The sequence below is a fragment of the Schistocerca cancellata genome, chromosome 2, assembly GCF_023864275.1.
Source record: "Schistocerca cancellata isolate TAMUIC-IGC-003103 chromosome 2, iqSchCanc2.1, whole genome shotgun sequence".
NCBI lineage: Eukaryota > Metazoa > Arthropoda > Insecta > Orthoptera > Acrididae > Schistocerca > Schistocerca cancellata.
The window spans coordinates 864,635,101-864,657,392 of NC_064627.1; the positions used below are offsets into that span (position 1 = coordinate 864,635,101).

Consider the following 22,292-nt stretch of genomic DNA (forward strand, 5'->3'; position numbering starts at 1 on the left):
TATCCTTTAAAGACACACTTGATGCCTTAAACAAAGACCACAACGAGAACGTGCATCAAAGTGAAAATCACAATTTCAGAAGGGGTAGTAATAACAGTAATAGTAATTTGAAGAGACATGATGCCAATTTAACCTAGAGCGATCTGGATCTAGGGCCGGGGCCCAGGTCTTAGAAATATATTAGGAGGCTTGGTTTATAATAGGTATGTTAATTTCATGCATAAAATACCAACAAAAGAATGGTTGTTACTGGAAGAACCGAGCTTAACTGCCATTAATCCACATCCAATAATAATAATAGGAAAAGTAGAGAAGTTAATATATTTATAGATTCCGGTAGTGAAGTGTCACTTATTTCTAGCGTTTTCTTTCACACACTATGAACGAAATATCACTTACTGGTATTACCAGTAACGGGAGTGTACATAGTTGGTATTACTGGAACAAAGAGCAAAGTTATAAAACATGAGACCCAGGTGAACTGCAACATTGGGAATATCCCATTTCATCAGACACTCTTAGTAGTAGAAAATATCAATAGGGATATGTTATTTGGCTTAGACTGGGTATCAGAATTTAACATCATATTGAATTTTGAGGAGAGTCTTCTTTGTTTTGGAAAAGGTGACTACAAATATTGTGTAAAGTTTGTGACGGACAGCTATATTAGTAAACAAACAACTAAGAGTCGATGTCTGAGACTAACTGCTACAGCAAGATTGTCACCAGTGATTGATAACGCAAGTCACATATCACACCGTGCTGACACACAAAACAAAATAAATGAATTGCCAATATTAACCAGTGAACAAAAATTAGATTTGTCTAAAATTCTATTGGAATATGAAATAGTATTTTCTGATAGTTCGGGTAGTATTAGTGACTATGTATGTAAATTTAAAATCGAAGGTAGTAATCCATTTTTCTGTAAGCCTTATCCAATACCAGTAAGTTTAAAAGAAGCAGTTAAGGAAGAAATTGACAAAATGATTGACAATAACATACAAAGGGTGTTTGAAAAGTCCGTGCAAAAAAAAAAAAAAAAAAAAAAAAAAAAAAAAAAAAAAAAAAAAAAAAAAAAAACCACCCTTATGTGTTTTGGGTAAACCTTTTTTGTTTTTCGACATAGTCTCCTTTTAGACTTATACACCTCACCCAATGCTATTCTAATTTGTTGATCTCTTTCGAATACTAGGAATTGTCCAAGTCTGCAAGATAGCTATGAGTTGCTGCAATCACCACCTCGTTTGAATAAAATATTTATCCCGCCAGCCATTTCTTCAAATAAGGGAACAAATAATAGTCCGAGGGAGCCAAGTCTGGAGAATAGGGGGATGTGAAATGAGTTGGATTCCTATTTCCATTAATTTTGTGACCACAACTGCTGAGCTGTGTGCTGGTGCATTGTCATGATGGAAAATGACTTTTTTGTGGTCCAATTGCTGGTGTTTTTCTTGCACCTCAGCTTTCAAATGGTCCAATAACGATGATTAATATTCACCTGTAATAGTTTTACCCTTTTCCAGGTAGTCAATGAGGATTATCCCTTGTGAACCCCAAAAGAGTCGCCGTAATCTTTCCGGCCGAAAGAATGGTCTTTGCCTTTTTTGGTGCAGATTCTCCCTTGGTAACTCATTGTTTAGATTGTTGTTTGGTCTCAGGAGTATAGTAATGCATCCATGTTTCATTCACAGTAATGAAATGACGCTTAAAGTCCTGCGGATTCTTCCTGAACAGCTGCAAACCATTCTTGCAACACTTCACGCGATTCCGTTTTTGGTCAAGCGTGAGCAATCACGGAACCCATCTTGTGGACAGGTTTCTCATGTGCAAACATTTATGCAAAATATCATGTACCCATTCATTCAAGATGCGCACAGCACTAGCAATCTCGCACACCTTAACTCTTCTGTCATCCATTACCATATAATGGATTTTATCAGTGATTTCTGGAGTTGTAACCTGCACAGGGCATCCAGAACAGTCAGCATCACTTGTGCTCATGTGGCCACTCTGAAAATTTTGAAACCAATTATAAACTGTTCTAATCGAAGGTGCTGAGTCACCATAATGTTTATCAAGCTTCTCTTTAGTCTCCTGAGGCATTTTGTCTTTCATAAAGTAATGTTTAATCACGACATGAAAATCTTTTTCGTCCATTTTTTGACAATCACTCGACTTCCTTGATTCACACGAATGCCAAACACAAGGAAATAGACCAATATGGCTGAAACTTGGTGTGTGTTCTTTCCAAAGATGCTATTACCTAAACATGACCTCGACATGTGCCGGTGGTGCCATCACTCGGACTTTGCATGGACTTTTCAAACGCCCCTTGTAGTAGAATGTAGTACCAGCGTCATGAATAACCCCTTGGTAGTAGTAAAAAAGGCTGCAGGAGATGTGCGGTTGGTACTAGATGCTCGTACTTTGAATAAGCATATAGAGACGGAACGAGACACACACATTAACATCGATGAATTATTGTCCAAATTTGAGAAAGCACAGTGTTTTAGCACGATGGACCTGACTGCTGGGTATTGGCAAATTCGGATACATCCTGAATCAAAGAAAGATACAGTGTTTCTATTTGATGGGAAATCTTATCATTTTAATATGTTGCCATTCGGGCTACATATCTCAGTATCTGTGTTTATACGGGCACTGGACGAGGCGTTAGGAAGGGAATTGTTAAAGGGTTTAGTAATATATGTAGATGATATATTCGAAATCTCATCTACTTGGGAAGAGCATTGCCTGACCTTGAGTAAAACTCTGAAAAGGTTTAAAGAAAAAGGTATTACAGTAAAATTGTCTAAATCGCACTTTGCGAGGCAAGAGCTTAAGTTTTTAGGGCATATCGTAGGAGTGCAAGGAATTAGACTAGATCCGGAACGTATAAAGGCCATTAAGGAGTGTCCACCCCCTAGAAACATAAGACAATTGAAGGGATTTATTGGAATGGCCGGGTACTATAGATGATATATATGAAGTCAAGAGCTAAAAGACTCAAGAAACATTTATTAAGGAAGGGAATACTGTGGGTTTGGGACCAAGAGACCAATGTAAAAAGAGCACTAGTCGAATCACCCATATTACACTATCCGGTTACGGATGAGCCATTTAAAATTTCAACAGATACATCTGAGTATGGTATAGCATCAGAACTTTTCCAAGGAGAGTGGGGTCTGGAAAGTACAGATCACAGATCTATAGCTTTTGCTAGCCGGAGTCTTGACAAACATGAATTAAAGCCACAGAAAAGGAACTATTATGGGGTATTCAAAGATTCCAAACACTAATAAGGGGGTCAGAAATAAATTTATATACGGATCACCAACCTTTATCCTTTTTAATGAGCAGTCGATTATTGCATAGTTGATTACTGTGGTGGATGCTGTTTTTACAGGAATATGACATTAAAATACAGTAAATGAAAGGTTCTGAAAATATTGTACTTGATGATTTGTCTGTGTTACCTGTACACATGAAAGAGTTAAAACGTACAAAAGGGCCCGGCGAAATTTTTGCGATTAATTTTTTCACAGTAGAATATCCACGTAGCAGGGTACAAGATATGGCTTGAAGAATAACCGAAAACATCCATCATGATACCTACTTTACAGAAATATATGCCTCTAACATCATGGCTTGTATTGCCTCTAACGAAGGTAGTTGAAGGAACTGCAGATGGCTTGAAGATACACAAAAATACTGCCATCAAAATTTGTAAGGAGAAATACTGTGCAAAAAGGGAAAGAGCTGGTTCATCTAAACTGCACACACATGAAAAGAGGTTGAGGACGGAAACATGCATAACAAACTTGGACTGTCTTCAACATGATGCAGTTGCACAAATAATGCCAGAGAAGTGGAGAAATGTATGTCACACAGAAACCATTTTTAAAGAAACATGGAAAAGTGAAAGGAGTGTAGAGGGTAATATTGAAAATATAATTATATCCTTGGGCAACTCCAGTGGCTCGTCGATGGACCAGAGGTCAGATAATGACAGTGTCGAGGAAGAAAGTGATTCTGCAGTTGGTGGCATTTACCCTCTGGCTTAATTAATCTTTATTTTTCTGTTTGTATTTCCTATTTTTGACCAAATGGCATGTACTGCAGTTGCACAATAAATCTTCTCATTATTAAGGAATAATCCTCTGCACAAGTATAAAACTATACGTGCATGCTACAGTGATTGGTAAGTACTCGAGCAGTTTATGTTATTTCAATATTGTTAGTTATTGTATTTGCATGAATGATTCAGATCCATTTTAACACCCCTTACATATCGAATATGACAACTGAACATGATTCATTCTGGTTATTGTAAAAACAGTGCGCTTCCTGCTTCTTTTGTTGAGCTATACAAGTTCTAGGGACACATTGTCATTTTATACATGGAAGTACTTTGGTTAAGCCACAAGGCTATAACGACCCTGTAAAGTGAACTCAATACCACACATTAACGGTGGTATTAATAGATAGTCCAACAAGGAACCGCACAGCTGTTGCTGTTAAAACGATAATCCGTGCATACTCACCGGCTAATGAGCAACATCCCCCGTTCCACACTCAACTGTACTTCACTATCAATTACTTTGTTATTCTGATCCAGGTATAATGTAGTTTGTTAACGATTATTTTTACATGTCACCTTTGCACAACATTAAATGTGCTGAGTGTATCTTTCATCAGCTGCATATTTCTCCAAATACTGAGTTAAGTATGTACCAAGTTTCCTTGAAATTTCTCCGTGTGTTCAAGGCTTGTGCTCGAGTCTAGTTTACACCAGAGTAAACACAAGCAAACTAGCATTCTTTTTGGTGTAAATAGTAAGTGAGCATGAGCAAACAGCATTTGGTCATGTTTAGTTTGCATTCACCTATTTTCCGCTAGTGTTGATCTGTCAGTGAACCACCTAAGCAAGATCATGCACTCTCCACTACAGCGCTTGCTTGCTGCACAGTAAGCATTCATTTGATGTTTTGTGCACAACTACTTTTGTTATTGAACATGTGTTGTGTGAGCAGTGGATTGGTTAGAAGAGAATGTTATGTTGCTAACAAGAAGAATATAGGTGTTCCAGATGCTTGTGGGATCCAGGAGACCCACAGCACAGAATCTGTAAGGAAAATAGAATACTTGGTCAGAAGTCACCAAAGCACTCAAAGATGAAAGTGGGGGCTTAAGAAAGATAATAAATTCCATGTGACTAATGTGAAATTAAATATATATGGAAGTTCTGATTATTCTCACGGCTAACATTCAACGTAGCTGTGATTATATCACAGATGTATCACTATTATTTTAGAAGCTTTTGGTGGAACTATCTAATAAATGAATATTGCTTTCTCTCTATCTCCTTTACAACAAAATACATCGCAGATTTTATCAAGTAGTGTGTGTGTGTGTGTGTGTGTGTGTGTGTGTGTGTGTGTGTGTGTGTGTGTGTTATTGACGAAGGCCATTGGCCGAAAGCTTTAAGTGTGAAAGTCTTTTTGTTGTGCCTATCTGCGACTCAGCATCTTCGCTGTGTGGTGAGTAGCAACTTTCCTTCTCATAACATGTTACATTCCATCCTGGATTGTCCATTGTTTATTCTATTAATAGTATTTTATTGAGATTGTCTTCCTCATGCAAATTTTAATAAAATCCTGAAGTGCTTTGCAAATTGTATATATTACTGCAGACATCCAGAACTGTCAGAACTGTCGGAAGTTCCATGCGGCTTTTCGCGGATGATGCTGTAGTATACAGAGAAGTTGCAGCATTAGAAAATTGTAGCGAAATGCAGGAAGATCTGCAGCGGATAGGCACTTGGTGACGGGAGTGGCAACTGACCCTTAACATAGACAAATGTAATGTATTGCGAATACATAGAAAGAAGGATCCTTTATTGTATGATTATATGATAGCGGAACAAACACTGGTAGCAGTTACTTCTGTAAAATATCTGGGAGTATGCGTGCGGAATGATTTGAAGTGGAATGATTATATAAAATTAATTGTTGGTAAGGCGGGTACCAGGTTGAGATTCATTGGGAGAGTCCTTAGAAAATGTAGTCCATCAACAAAGGAGGTGGCTTACGAAACACTCGTTCGACCTATACTTGAGTATTGCTCATCAGTGTGGGATCCGTACCAGATCGGGTTGACGGAGGAGATAGAGAAGATTCAAAGAAGAGCGGCGCGTTTCGTCACAGGGTTATTTGGTAACCGTGATAGCGTTACGGAGATGTTTAACAAACTCAAGTGGCGGACTCTGCAAGAGAGGCGCTCTGCATCGCGGTGTAGCTTGCTCGCCAGGTTTCGAGAGGGTGCGTTTCTGGATGAGGTATCGAATATATTGCTTCCCCCTACTTATACCTCCCGAGGAGATCACGAATGTAAAATTAGAGAGATTAGAGCGCGCACAGAGGCTTTCAGACAGTCGTTTTTCCCGCGAACCATACGCGACTGGAACAGGAAAGGGAGGTAATGACAGTGGCACGTAAAGTGCCCTCCGCCATACACCGTTGGGTGGCTTGCGGAGTATAAATGTAGATGTAGATGTAGATGTACCTACTATTAAAGTACGAAACTGTTAGGGTATTAATTTAACTGTCTCCAGTTGCTAAAAAATCTGTATAATTACTAACTTTTCTTGAGGTTGTGTTGCTAATCAGTAATTAGTACTCTGCTTTTAAATTTTCTTCTGTTGCAATAGAAGCCAGCAAAAAGTGTCAACCAACATATGTGACGGGATTTAGAATTATCTTAATAAAGGCTGGAGGTGCAGTTTAGTGATAACTGCAGTACCTCCACGCATTTCACACTTGAACAAAAACCCAGCTGCCTACATTTTTCTTTCCTTAGGCCATTTTGCATGTTTTCTCAAAAATAGCGCTCTTACTATCCAAAATAATTGTATCTGAATACCCCAGATTTGTATTGTGGCTATAACTTGTGTGTTGTATGAAGTGAAACCTATAAGGCAGTTGAAAATAAATAAATAAATAAATTGCAGATTTTGTAGTATTAGCATTCTATACACTATATTTTATGTTCTCTGCCATTCCCTCCAATGTAAATGGTCATTGACAGGTATAAGTGAGTGGTAATGAACACTGTAAATTGTCTTCGAATTTATGTACAGTTGTGTTCACTGGTACTCACTCTTATGTAAAAGAGGCTTTACATGTCACTATTTTCCCACTCCTGTCTCCATTCCCATAAATAATGATAATCGATTGTCTCTGGGTACTAAAATCTTAACAAGTTTGGTTGAAATTGGTGTGTGTGTGTGTGTGTGTGTGTGTGTGTGTGTGTGTGTGTGTGTGTGTGTGTGTGTGTTTGTGTTTGTGGTTTTTGTGGGGTTTGTGTGGTTTGTGTGGTATGTGTGGTTTGTGTTGTTTGTGTGGTTGCGCACGCCTCCATCTCCAGAGAGAGAGAGAGAGAGAGAGAGAGAGAGAGAGAGAGAGATAAGGTAGGGATCCAGATTCAAGTCCCAGATTTTGCTTAAGCCATTTCAATATAACTACACATCCACTTAAAAATGGCTTAAAACTAAAATCAGCTAATCATTGTTTGCTAATAAATACATCCTAGGTGAAAAAAGGAATTTATATCTTTTACACAATTTTGTCATCACAAATTTTAATCTATGTATACAGTGCTGGCAAAAAATTTAAAAAAATCTATTTTTCACCAAGTTAATGCAGCTTATCTTGTGGTTAGAAGTAATAGCATACAACTAGATGAGCAAATTTTCTTGGCTCCCAAAATTTTACGGTACTGAACAAATTTGTACACATCCATATTTACATTTATGTTAGTCTAACACTTATGTTGTGTTGGGAACTGTGAAATATCATGTGTTTGCTGTTAGGTGGGCGGAAGAAGTTTCTGAGGATTGGGGAGAAGGTGTAAGATGTAATTACAGAAGAAGTGACTGGATAAATAGGTGAGAGGTTAACAGTGATGGTGTGTGAATAGGCACATGTGGAATGAGCGTGATGATGAGTATCAAACATGGAGAATAGAAAGATTCAAATATTAAAAACTGCAAATGACAAGTAGTAGAATTGGAGGTGGCAGTGTACAACAGATTTGGTTCTGACAGGCACCACATTGAAAAGACAGTTTACTGCCAGGTCACGGTTGCAGAAGTCTTTGGTAGATATGAATCAGTAGGGTGTCAATAGAAGTTAAAAAAGAAAAAAAAAGTGCATTAAAATATCAGCGTCTCATTTAAATATTGACACTAACAAAAAAACTTAATTTCTAGGTGTTACGAATGTGACACAGAAATAGATCCAGTCTGCAGGAAGAAAGTACATGAATGTGTCGAGTTCCTGAAGCGTCTAGAATGTCCAAAGCCAGCAAAGGAGCCACATTTAAATGGTAAGCATCAAAATATAAATTGTTACTTTTTGATGTATTTGCTGTATAATGTGTACAATGATGGATTGGAATACCACGTGGAAAACAAAATTGCTAATGACAAAAAGATTTGCAACTGCATTACCAAAAAGATCCTAAAAGTTTCTTGTTTCAATTGTTGCACAACTGTAAAAATAACAGATCAGAAATAAGAGAATGTAAAACTAAAAGACAACTCAGACACTTGATAGAGAAAATTGTGCTATATCTAATAAGATAATAAGTAAATTCAGAATTCTGAAGAGCTAGCTCCCCTTCTAGTAACAGCTGTTCCAGTTGGCTAGTACATGAGGCAGGTGACTAGAGACAAAGCAAAATTCAGGTGCCTCCAGTACATAAAGAGGGCTCTAACAGCAGGGATCCAGTTGATGGCAAATTTTTTTGACTTGTGTAAAGCTCTCAGTACAATTCCAATCATTGTGTAGTAAAAATAATATATTTATATGGAGTGTTGGTGCAGGTTACATTTGGATAGCAGACTTTGCAGCAAATAGAACTGAGGGGAAGCCCTCAGACATGGTCAACCGATTCGGCTGATATTTGGCAGGTCACTTGTATATATCCTAAAATAGAAGGCTCTAAGCTGGCATGAAGGTACGTTTGGGTTCACCCTCTTCAGACACCTTTATCTTGGAGAATGGGATGCCTCAAGGTCCTGATCTTAAGGTCATCCTCTTTGCTATAGACATTAACCCTATTATGGCCTGTCTACTGCCAGGCATGTCTGGCTTCCTTTTCGTTGACGAATTTTTGATCTCTTGCATTTCTCCATGGACATGCCTTCTTGAGTGGCGTCTTCACTGATGTCTCCATTGTCTTCACTTGTGGAGCATCGACAATGGCTTTGACTTTTCCACTGAAAAAACAGTTTGTATGAAATTCTGGCAGCACAATAGCTTTTTTCCACCATCTTTACACCTTAGCCTGTTGCTCTTCCATTTACTGAAACTACAAAATTCCTGGGACTCATGTCTGATGCAAAACTTTCTTGGTCCTCCCATGTGGTTTACCTGGCTACTCATTGCCCTGTGTGTCCTCAGTGGTACTTCCTGGGGTGCAGATCGAACAACCCTCCTCTGTTTATACTGGTCCCCTGTCCATTTGAAACTAGACTGAGGGTGTTTCGTTAATTCCTCTGCATGTCCGTCCATCTTACTCAGTCTTAATATTATCCACCATTGTGGAATAAGTTTGGCCACTGGCTTCTTTGACACTAGCCAGGTTGAGAGTCTCTATGCAGAAGCTGCCAAACTACCACTGTAATACCAGCCTGATGTCCTCCTTGCTTACCATTTGTCTACTACACCTGGCCACCTATTCTGTGCCCTATTTTTCAATGACTCGCTTGACCACCAGTATTTGGTGCGCCCTTCTTCTCTGTTACCTCCAGGGGTTCACTTTTGGCTACAGCGGCGGCACTTAACTTCACTACCTGATGGGTGTGAACCCTTCACCTCCTTGGCTTTGTGCAGCGGCCCATGTTCATCTTGGATTTCATTCACTTCCTGAGGAAACTACTCCAGATCTGAGCTATTGTTGTAAGTTTCTTGACCTCTGCACACAGCTTAGCAATACCGTTTTCGTGCACACTGAAGGCTCTAAAACTGACTGTTGTGTTGGGTGTACCTTGTATCTTTGGCATCAACATTTTTGATATCGGCTTCCAGAACTCTACTCAGTATTTATAGCAGAACTCTTCACTCTCTATCAGGCCACCCCATTACATTTGGCGACACAGCCTTTTTATTGTGTCATTTGCTCCGATTCTCTTGGTGGCCTTCTAGCCTCTGTGCACTGCACACAGTTAATCCCTTTGTGCAGTGGGTCCAAGAAAGCTTCCACATGTTCACTGTTGAAGGAGCCACTGTGATGTTCATGTAGGTTACTGGTAACATCTGTATGGTAGAAAATGAGGCTGCTGACGCTGCTGCCAAGGCAGCAGTCCTCCTATTTCGGCCTGCTGCAGTTGTCCTATCTTGGCCTGCTAGCTCTTCCATTCCTCCAGATGATCTCCATGTTGCCATCTATTGGCAGGTGATGTCACTTTGGCATCACCATTGCTCTTCTCTTCGTGGGAACAAGCCCTGGGGAATTAAACCTCTCCCAGTGGCTTGGCCAACCGCCTCTTGGCCCTCTCGTTGCAAAGAGAGAATTTTAACTAGGTTGCATATTGGGCTTTGTCTTTTTAGCCGTTGCCATTTGTTAAGTGGTGATGTCCCTCTCTGTTCATTGTTGTCAACCTTTGATGGTTTGCCATTTCCTTACCGAATGCCCTTTTTGTAATTGCATACTTCCTAGTGTATATTTGCTGTCTGAGTCATTGGCAGTTTTAGCAAAAAACGCGCGGGCTGTCGACCACATTTTACTTTTTATCCATCACAGCAGTATGGCGGGGACATTAATCTTTGATTCGGCACCTCCACAGTCTCTGTGGTGTATTTTGTGGACCTTTCTCCAAGAGAGAGTCCTTGGTAGTAGCTCTTTTCCTTCCATCGATTGGGCTTAACATGTAGTCGTTTTTTATTAGTGTTCTAAGGTTATGACATTGGCACTTATGACCTTAGTTGTTTTTGTGCCCTAACACAAAACAAAACAAAAAAAAAGAAAGAGACTGAGATACATCTGCATTTTCTAGAAAACCACCCCAAAGTTCAGGGCCTGCAGTCAATTCAGGATTGACAAAATTGATAGATAATTGAAAACTGAACATTTTCATTTTTCATAATAATATATTGGGTTCACATACACACATTCTCCTTGAAATTGAGGGAAGAAACTTTTATGACTGCCATTTACGAACCTGCATGTCCTCAATTAACTTTGAATAACTTGATCAGTAGTACTTGTCATATAAACATTCAAAGCAAATCCACTTGCAGAATCAAGAACATCTAATATATAGAATTAATTTTGATGTATACCAAGCATACGATAACATTGCCTGAAAAATTGGTGCTGAAAGTTGATAATGAATTTTACTGTGAATTGTTATTCCATCCAGGCAGTTGTGCAGTTTCTGGTAGGTTTTCAGAATCAGGCTGCAAGTTTGAAACCTCGAAATAAAGTTTGAAATTTGGTGATACAAATAAACATCACATGGTTGGCACACAGGTATGCAGTTCAATAGTGTTACTTCTACCGTGCAAGTTGGTTCAACCTTGCCATCTATAAAAATGTTGTCATACATTATGGTATTAGTTTGTTCATTCCGAGAATCCAATATAAAAAAACTTGTTGTTACAGTGGAACTTCGATTTTACAAGCAATGATTTTAAATTTTTCGTGATTTGGCACCATAAATTCGTAGCCTCTGTGGAAAACCCATAAGATCGATGCTAAAAATTCCCTGATTTTACATTTCTTCCTAGTAATGTTTACCTCATTTCTAGGTTCTTACTTGATTTCTCACTTGACTTCATCCCTTTTTTTCCTACTGGCATTTGATGTGATTCAACGAGTTCTAAGCGGCACGAAAGACAGATAGTTAACATCACGGCTTTTGGCAGAGTTAAGGGAATATTTTAGGTCTTTGTGGAGAGCTGAATTGTGAGAGAGGAAATGCTGACGTAATCCATGATCGATGTTGCCAACATAACTTGTAATGTTTAGCTTCACTGCACAATTATGATACGACTACTGCTAGGTTGCAGCATTAGCAACAGTATCAGTCGTCAACCTTTTAAATTCAAACAGTGAGTCTCGAAGAATTTGATTGATCATAATTGAGGAAACGTCGTCCATTCCAGCTAGTGAACTCTTTATCGGTTAGCGACTTGTTAAGTCACCTAATAGCTAGTGCAACCACCACACCACACTAACACACACAAAATGAGCTCGCCTAATGGATATGTGGAAAGGGGGTGCAGGTAGGGATGAAAGCATTCTGTGAAGTGCTGAAAACACTTTTTTTTTTTTTTTTTTTTTTTTTTCCTCCAGATGAGATGTGACAGAGATGTCATTCAGAAATAAAACAAAGGTTTTGCAGTAGCACATTTTAATGACTTCCATGTTCAAAACTGACATGATACAGCTGCAGCAACTACATACACTACTCGTGTATATACTTTGCACCGCAGATGCCACGTACTATAGATCAGAGATATTGGCAGCAATGATAGAGGCCATGAAGTGAAACTGTTGTACCTGAGCTTTCTTTCAAATTTACATTTTACACAGCGAACAGAAATTTCACTGAGCCCCCTTCTAATAAGCTTGTAATATCAATTGGGGAAGTAAACTCATTTTTTTACATCTCTGTTTCTCTCCTCAAACCTAAAATAACACTTTAACGGAAGTGAGCATATGAAGTGGGCCCACAGGGAAAGCATTAAACAATAACAGCAATGGTGACAAAGTATGTCATTAAGCAGATGTCCGCATCTATGCTTACGGCTTAACCACTTAGCTGCTGTGATGTTTTTGGTTTAATTCAAACATCGTCATAAACTTTTTGCCTTTTTCTAGGTGAGCACAAAGGGTGATCCCTCAAAAATGCACATTTTGAATGAATAATTTGTGGTCGTAGCATGTCTGAAAACAGCTTGATTATGTTTATGCAGATACCAATTTCAATTTTTTGATGAGTTTTTATATGCTGTTGCACATCTGTGATTTTTCAAGAACTGAGAAAATTCACCATCACAAATTAATGGGTAAACATGGTATTAAACTTCCTGGCAGATTAAAACTGTGTGCCCGACTGAGACTCGAACTCGGGACCTTTGCCTTTCACAGGCAAGTGCTCTACCAACTGAGCTACCGAAGCACGACTCACGCCCGGTACTCACAGCTTTACTTCTGCTAGTACCTCGTCTCCTACCTTCCAAATTTTACAGAAGATCTCCTGCGAACCTTGCAGAACTAGCACTCCTGAAAGAAAGGATATTGCGGAGACATGGCTTAGCCACAGCCTGGGGGATGTTTCCAGAATGAGATTTTCCCTCTGCAGCGGAGTGTGTGCTGATGAAGTAAAACTGTGAGTACCGGGTGTGAGTTGTGCTTCGGTAGCTCAGTTGGTAGAGCACTTGCCCGCGAAAGGCAAAGGTCCCGAGTTCGAGTCTCGGTCGGGCACACAGTTTTAATCTGCCAGGAAGTTTCATATCAGTGCACACTCCCCTGCAGAGTGAAAATCTCATTCTGGAAACATGGTATTGTACATTTAATTCCTTCACTTAGACAGATTTTGTACTAAGTATTGGAGAGTATTGTGATTGTTAATTGTAAACGACAATTACATGTATTTCTGCTCATATCTTGGACTGTTTTTTAACATTTTCCTTGATTCTGCATTTTCTTAAATTTTGCATTTTTAAGTACACACCACATGAAAAGGTGAAATAGGGATTTCACTGCATCAGGAATGTATGGGCTTACAATGTTCTTGAGATATGTTTTGTAAATTGTATTTCTCAATTTCTTGTATTTGGAGCAAGTGATGTAAATAATTTTTTAACATGTCTGGCTTACGATTGACTTCTTCTATATCAATCACTTTGACCCTGTTTTTTTTATAAGCACTTGAAAACATTAGGCAAAAATTTTCCAGTTGCAGTGATGGAGTATTTTTTTCATGTATGAATGCATTACACTATCAACTGCAACAAAGATTCGCTTTTCTCCCATATGCTATAATGTGAATCGAATGCTCATATTTGCAGCAGTGTTACTTGGAACTGATGTTGTAGAATGCTTAAAATTGTAGGTCTTTATTAACCCAAGTAATTTGAGAAATTTGTTCATCTATTTTGTTATTATTCATTATTGATTCACTTACTTTATTAATTCTCATATTACTACCAATTTCAGTGCGGAAAAATACAAGTGGAGGGAAAAAAGGACTGCTGAATGCATCTTTGAATTGAACATAGGTTCTCTGCTCACCAATCAGATGCCTTGCTCGCTAAGACAGCGATGCTTTTGTTGAACAGCGTATACCTTGTGCCTACATAATCTACAGTCATAATAATTTCTTTACTTGATTTCTAGGAAAGTGTGTGTTTGTGGACTTCATATATGATGAAAAATGCACAGTTTTCAATTATCTATTGATTCCGTCAGTTTTGAGTTGATTGGGAGTCGTGAACTTTAGGGGTGGTTTACTCAAAAACAGAGGGGTGATGAGGAAAATAGCTTAGTCTTTCTTTTTAGGCTGTACACAAATGGCCTACCAAATATAAGCCGAATCGTTTGGCCATATCTGAGGCCTTCCTCTTTTCAGTATGACATTCTTAATGAGACACTATTGGAAGCAAAAGCAGCATCTGGTTACTTCAAGGCATTGTCATATGACTGTGAAAAGATCTAACATTGTTTGACTGTGGGATCAGTGATCAGTCACTGAAATCACTCAGTCATCAAGTAAAGGGGAGTGGCTATCTAGAATGATTTAAGGTGGCGTAGTTGTTCAAGTGTAGTGATGGGGAGGAGATGCCATACTCAGTTTTATGGGATGAATTCTAGGGTAGGGCAATTGGTGTAGGAAAGATATTACATAAAAAAATCTTCATTTAGATGTTGTTTGTGGTTCTGGGATCTAACCAGATAGGATTAACAGAAGAAATAGAGAAGCTTCAGAATGGAGTTTATGGTAATACGGGGTGAGGAAAGAAGACATCAGAAATTGGGGGAAGGATAGGCTTCTGGGAAGAGGTGGTGTGCTGTGAGGCTGTTCCAGCACAATGGCAATTAATATCCTCTTCCCTTTGCACAAGGAATTCAATGTATTTTGTGTCTCCTTCCCTCTGCAGTTATTCATCATACAAAATAATCATGTTTATAAAGAAAAAAATAAATAAAAAGAGTTTATTTAGTTCCTTGGTGAGAACATAGTTATTTTGTTCCTTGGTGGGAACATGGTTGAAATTGGTCTATCAGAACAGTTTTCTTTGTGTTAAGAGTGTCACTTATTTATGGGTAAAGGATACTTTAAATTTTAAGGTTGTACATGTAGACACGCCCACCAAAATTGAGAGGATGGAGTATGTTGCAAGGGAAGGTAGTGATGAGCCAGGCTCACCTCATAAAAAAACAGCTCACATGTTGGCACAGCTAGCAATGAATGCTTTAACAGGGACAACAATCAGCATGGACTGAGGGAACTGAACTCTAGACAACACCATGCTGGTAACTTTATTATTTCACTGTTCAAAATCAGCAGCTCTCCCACTACATGCTTTTGGATACCAATTTAAGAGAGGCACAACTCGACTGTTACCATCACAAGCCAAGGGCAAGCATTTCCCACAGTTGGTGAGGGGTGACCACAGCGCTGAAGGTAGTGGGTGTGTCTTGTGCTGTACCTATGGTGCAGGGCTGTCAGGAAACCTGGTATCCCTCTTTGTAATTGCTAATATTGGTGACTTTTTACTGCACCAAGACTTTGATGTAGTTTTCCTCACATTTATTTGCAGCATAATAAATGTGCCATTGATATCACACTTAATGGGAGAACAGTAGAAGTGAAGGATAATTTAGTGATGTGACTAGCTGTACTGGTAATTTATAATTATTACATTTATTCACTTTGTTGATGAAGTGCTGATTTACATATCATCTATTCATCCCTCCACTTGGAAATATCCTACTAAATCATACATGTAGGTTATGTCTTTGTAAAGAGAGAATGGCAGCTGCAGCATTCACTCCTGCTTAGGAAATACCATGTTACAATTTGTTTAGTCATTATGAAAGAGTCCCACTAGTTAACAAATAGAATGGGGAATAATGGAAAAGTATTTTGCATTGGCGAGAGCCCTATTTATAAAGACACAAAGGCCCACATTGCAAATAGACAGCAAAACATATTACTTCCTCCAGAATACTTTTCATGTAGTGAGAATGATCTTGAAATTAGAGAACTGCAGGTCTATGCAGTTGATAGTCTTTCTTCTTATGTAAAAATTCAAGGTGGAATTGGAAAAGGGGTTGGGTGCATCTGATGCAATATGTATGTACCACTTTACTCCATAGGGTGATTTGCAAAAAAGAAAAAGAGAGAGGTAGAGAATATTGATTTATAAAATACACTATTTTGAAGTACATCCATTGTTGTATTTTAATTTGGTAATACTGAAAATTTAATTTATGAACAGAGGCACATTTCCATACTTGAGGTAGGGGTAAGTAGATTCAATTTCTGCAGTTTGGCTTAAGACTACATTTGTATTACCCATTCATGGCTTCTTTTAGGGATGAACAGCAGCAGACCTGCTTCAGCCCATGGCTGATTTAGGTGCTTTTAAATGGCCATCGACCCTTTCAATGCTGCCTAAAGTGGCCATGAGCTGCAGCAGTGGTGCTGCCCTTAAAAAAATAATCTGTTTGTCAATATTACAATTGTGCTTTTAAGTCAAATCTGCAGAAATTGGCTTTTCACAGGTATGGTTAAATTTGGGAAAGTGGTTACTGACTCTCCCATGTACCTTAAACACTTTCAAAGAAGCATGTTGATTGAAATGAAAGGTAGTGAAAATAGTTTTCAATTCATGTAAAGAAGAACCCACAATTTGATGGGCAACTGTAACTAGGGTAGAGCAGTTTTGAATGGCTGGGGGTATTAAGTGCGTTTGACCTGAAACTTCTAATAAAAGAAATTTGTTAATTATGAAATTTTTTGAAATATATAAAGGAAAATAATAATGTTTGGAAATATTATGGAATTGGATTGAGGAAAAATCTACTCGCGAAGCGGTGGCAGGAGAACACACATATAAAGGTATTTAAATTTGCAAGCTTTCGGAGACTGTTGCTCTTTCTTCTGGCAGAAAGGTTGAAGGAGAATGAAGGGGGATGAAGGAAAATGACTGGTCAAGTTTAGGAAATGGGGATAGTTCAGAAAAAGCACCCAAAACCCCAGGTCAAGGGGAGATGTACCAGACAGGATGAGGAGGAGAGGCCTTTCCTTCTCATCCCCTCTGGTAAGTCTTCCCTGATCTGGGGTTCTGGGTGACTTTTCCAAATTATGCCCATTTCCTAAACCTCACCATTCCTTTCCCTTCACTCCTCTTCCTTCTCTTTCAGCTCTTCTGCCAGGAGGAGGAGCCACTAGCTTCAAAAACTTGGAAACTTAAATACATTTGTACGTGTGTCCTCTTGCTGCCACTTGTTCAGTGTTAAACTCTACTGAAAGAATTGAAAGTGAAGAGAGTTTCATTATATAGCAGTTGGTCAGTACTGAAGGTGAACCTTCAGGTTATGGGGATCTTAAGACGGAGTGATTATACAGGGTGTACATAAAGTCCGGGAACACTTTCAATTATTTATTGTACAAGAACTAAACATTGTACAGATGTCATACATATTGCATTTTGAAGAGAAACTCTGAAAGTTTTTTACAGACATTCAATATGTGAACCATGAGTGACATGGCAGACATCAACACGGTAATCAAATTCTTAAATTCCTGGCATACCCGTCCCAGCATGGCATTGTCGATTGTGGCAGTTGCTTCCCATATTATCTCGTGGAGCTCTGCTACATCACGTGGTAGAGGCGGTACATACAATAGATCTTTAGAGTGTTCTCACAGAAAAAAGTCACACGGAGTGAGATAAGGCGATTGGGGAGGCCATTTCATGAAACAGCTGTCCCCTTCACAGCTGATCCATTGATGTGGCAGCTCCGTGTCCACGTACCTATGAAGTTCATGATGAAAATGGGATGGAGCCCCATCCTGCTGAAAGATGAATGGAGAGTCTGATTGCATTTGAGGCATCAGCCATTGCTGCAGCATGTCAAAGTAGAAATGTCCACTGACATTGCTCTCAGCGAAGAAGAATGGCCCGTACAGTTTTTGACGTGATAAGACACAAAAAAATTTACCTTTGGGGAATCTTGCTCAAATTCAATGCTTTCATGTGGATGCTTTGTTCTCCAGATTCGACAGTTATGCCTGTTCACTTTCCCATTAGCATGAAAAGTGGCTTTGTCACTAAAAATTAAGTGATCAACAATGCCATCCCCATCCTAATTCAGTTGTTGCAACTGCGAACAAAACTGAAAATGTTTGTCTTTGTCGTCGTCATTGAGCTTCTGCACCAGCTCCAATTTGAATGGTTTCATAGAGAGCTTATGTCGCAGGACTTTCCACACTGTCATTGGAGCCATTTCGAGTTCACGGGATGCACGACACACCGATTTCCTTGCACACCTTATGAATGTCTCTCGTACATGCTAGTGTGTCTCGTATGCACTCCACATTCACTTCACTCACACTGGGATGTCCGCTTCTCTTTGCCAGGTGTAAGCAACCCGTCGTAACGAATTTGTTGTGCCCGTGATATAAGGCCTTCCTTTTTGGTGGCTTCTTCCCGTGCTTGGCTCTAAACATCCGTTGAACAGCTGTAGCACACTTGTTTTTGTCGAACTTCAACACACAGAAAGCTCGCTCCACACCTGAACTTGCCATGTTTGCGACTAGCGCTAACTATCAGCAAGCATACCAAACTATGCTGTGGTGGTCTACATGAAAAAAAAATTTCAGTGGTTCTTTTCAAAATGACATATGTATGATGTCTGTACAATGTTTGGTTCGTGTGCAATAAATAATTGAAAATGTTACCGGACTTTCTGTACACCCTGTATTATGTAAATGTTGTTAGGGTCAGTGTGGATTACGTTACAGTATCTTATGACAAATTTAAGAATGATTAGGGTTTGTTTGTTTTTTTTTTTTTTTTTTTTTTTTTTTTTTTTTTTTTTTTTTTTTTTTTTTTTTTTAGGTACACCAATGCCTGTAGTCTGTCACTTTATGTGACATGTTCCAGAAAACCAGGTCTCTGTCATAAGATGGGTGAGGAATCGACAGAGATACGGTTGATAGAGGTTGATTTTTTTGTGTGCAGTTTTTAAGATAACATTCGGCACTATTTAGAAATGGAAAATGAAAAATATGAATCCAAATATTTATAATTTTTGGGGTGCATGCAGTGGACAGAAAATAGCAATGTAAATACCTTTCTGTGGTTAGTTACTGTTTTTCCAAATAATATCCTCATTACAGTCATCACTTGCAATTAACTGACATATGCATAAACCATTCAAAACTAAGTTTTGCGCCATCTACATATCTGCGAATCTATGTAGGTTTATTCTCAACAGGGAATGATAGAATAAGCCTTTGGACTTAGGACTGAAAAACTAAACAACAACAACAACAACATCAACAACCAAAATAAAGGCAGTCTGTTTGAAAGTGTACACTTTGCTAATCTGTGAAATAGAAATCAGTTGTGGATAACATTCAATACATTGTTGATCTACCACTTGCATTGTAAAATGCCTGGATCATACTTGGTATACCATCCACAATATAGTTGATATGTTGTTGCCTAAGCCTAGCCCATGTTTCCTTGAAGGCTTCTTTTATACTCATTTGGGTTCATGTCAAGAGATACTACAGGATATTCCATTTGGTTGGTTCCTGCCTTCTGCAGAAAGGTGCTCACAAGGTGGGTGTGGTGTTCTCATACATTATTGTCTTGGAAGTTGAACACAACTAAATGTTGAATGTTGGGCTGGAGGAGGCTCCTGTCCCAATGCTAGACAGCCCTGAGATTAGTCGTGATAGTGACGAGGTGTCAGACATTGGTACATAATACTGATACAAAACATGTTTGACCCACCTTGCTGCAAACCAATGGTACTGCGTAGCTTATACATATATTGGTACTTAGCCACCTCCATACAACATACCTCAGGTGTCAAACAAGTCCTGCATTCATCCATCAAGAGAACATGATGCTGTTGATCCAGGTTCAGCTCCAGGTATTCTCTTGCTCCCTAAACCATGTAAGGTTACTGACCTGGATTGTACATTGGTTGTAGTGCTACTTCTCTTTGTTGTCCATCTTCCTGCTACTGTATTACTTGGTTTAATGATGAGTTATTAAAGGACAAACACAAAACTGTATGACTTAAAGTTACAAACTTTTCACATTTATTGATGTCAATGAAATGGTGATAATCAGCTTTCATTCGATGATTTGAGCAGTTCACCTATCATACACCTACACTATGAGTGTTTTGACAGAGCAGAAATGTTTTTGCAGTACACTTTCACAGTTAAGTTCTATCAAACAACACGAAATTAACTTTGTTACACGGTCACTTCACTATCACTATCCAATTAGTATTATTGACTAAGCATAATAACTGTCTGTTTTTGATGGCAATTAGCACAGAGAGATGTTTAGTAGGTGATCATAAGGTGCTGTCTGACTTTATTACTGAGCACATATAGGTGCAAACTCATTTCTAATTTATTAAGAACATTTCAACAACTAACCGTATACTGACTTCAGTATTGACACAGAGATGTTGACTTTACTACAATACTGGTTACATGATGCTGTTGAAATGAGTGCAAACTACAGACTGACATATGGTAACTGAACATCTCGCTAGATAGACAGGGATTGCCTGAAGCATTGTCTTGCTAACATGATTATAAATGTGCATAAGAATACAAATCAAAGTGTGGTTTAACATATTAGTTATTAATATGAGAGAGCAAAATCAGATGACACAAAATCCCAATAAGCAAAAGAGCAATTTAACTATGACCTTTGTTATCAGAAAGAGTCAAAATTATGAGGACTATTTCATAGACATAATTTCTACTTCCAAGGGTGTTCCCAGAGGCGATGCCCCCCCCCCCCCCCCCCCCAATGTTGCTTAAAAAATTAAATTTTCCAGATTGAATAATTATCAAACTAACAAGTTGGTTGGTTCAAAATGGAAGAACAGAGCTTTGAGTATGAATAAGTTTTGAAAGAGCAAGTTAAAGAAAAACAATGATAAGAGGAAAATGGGAGCTTCTAAATGAGTATGCCAATTTGTAAACACACAGTTATTTGCTCACCAAAAATTTCAACTCCATGTGTTCCTTATGAATATTAAATTATAAATATTTCCTTATCAGAATTATTTCCAGGTAAATTAACCATACAATTGTAATGAGTAATCGAGAAATTACACTGCGAGTAACAAATAAAGTACAAATAAAGTATTGTGAATTCCTGCTTGAGTAATAATTTAGATATATTGTGTAACAATCGTATATGTGTTTTCCCCAAAATAGGGAGAGAGAGAGAGAGAGAGAGATCCCTAAATTGAAGCTAGCAGTCTTTCAGCTCATATTGTTGACCACAAGTGACTACTAGGCATCAGGTCTTCCATGTTTCGGATCTTATAAATACTTGAGCAGTGTCACTGTATAGTGTGTCAGTATAGGAGTGGCTTTGTGTAATCCCAACTCTCCCTGCTGTAAAGTGACAAAGTACACATGATCTAAACTTGAAATGACAGTTGGAGGCATGTTGAGTGACTGCTATACACAAGCTGCTTTGTTCCAGTTACACTGCACTGAAAATGTGCGTGTGTGCGAGTGTATACCTGTCCTTTTTCCCCCCTAAGGTAAGTCTTTCCGCTCCCGGGATTGGAATGGCTCCTTACCCTCTCCCTTAAAACCCACATCCTTTCGTCTTTCCCTCTCCTTCCCTCTTTCCTGATGAAGCAACCGTTTGTTGCGAAAGCTTGAATTTTGTGTGTATGTATGTGTTTGTTTGTGTGTCTATCGACCTGCCAGCACTTTTGTTTGGTAAGTCACATCATCTTTGTTTATGCAAGTGTTTAGTGGTGAAAACTTTGTTTTGAGCAGTTTTCATTATCAAAATTACGCTTGCAAGACCTCACAGGAGTATAAATGTTGAAATTTATGTACTGAAAGAATTCTTTTAATAATGGTTTGCTCATGGACTGTTGTATGTTGACATTTTAATGTAAAAATTTTAGGTTAAGTCTAATTGTGACTTAGCAATATGAAATGTTTGTTCTGATTTCGAGCCATGCTTTTCGTATGCTTCAGT

At 38.6% G+C, this 22,292-nt stretch overlaps 1 protein-coding gene across 5 annotated transcripts in view; it reads left to right on the plus strand.

The window, feature by feature from the left end:
- Positions 1 to 22,292, plus strand: part of LOC126162809 (ubiquitin carboxyl-terminal hydrolase 45) — a 161,540-nt gene that overhangs the window by 38,691 nt on the left and 100,557 nt on the right. For all 5 annotated transcript variants that reach the window (XM_049919550.1, XM_049919549.1, XM_049919552.1 and 2 more), the window contains exon 5: positions 8,273 to 8,388. In XM_049919550.1, coding sequence (XP_049775507.1) covers positions 8,273 to 8,388 — 116 coding nt within the window. The remainder of the gene's footprint in view (positions 1 to 8,272; positions 8,389 to 22,292) is intronic.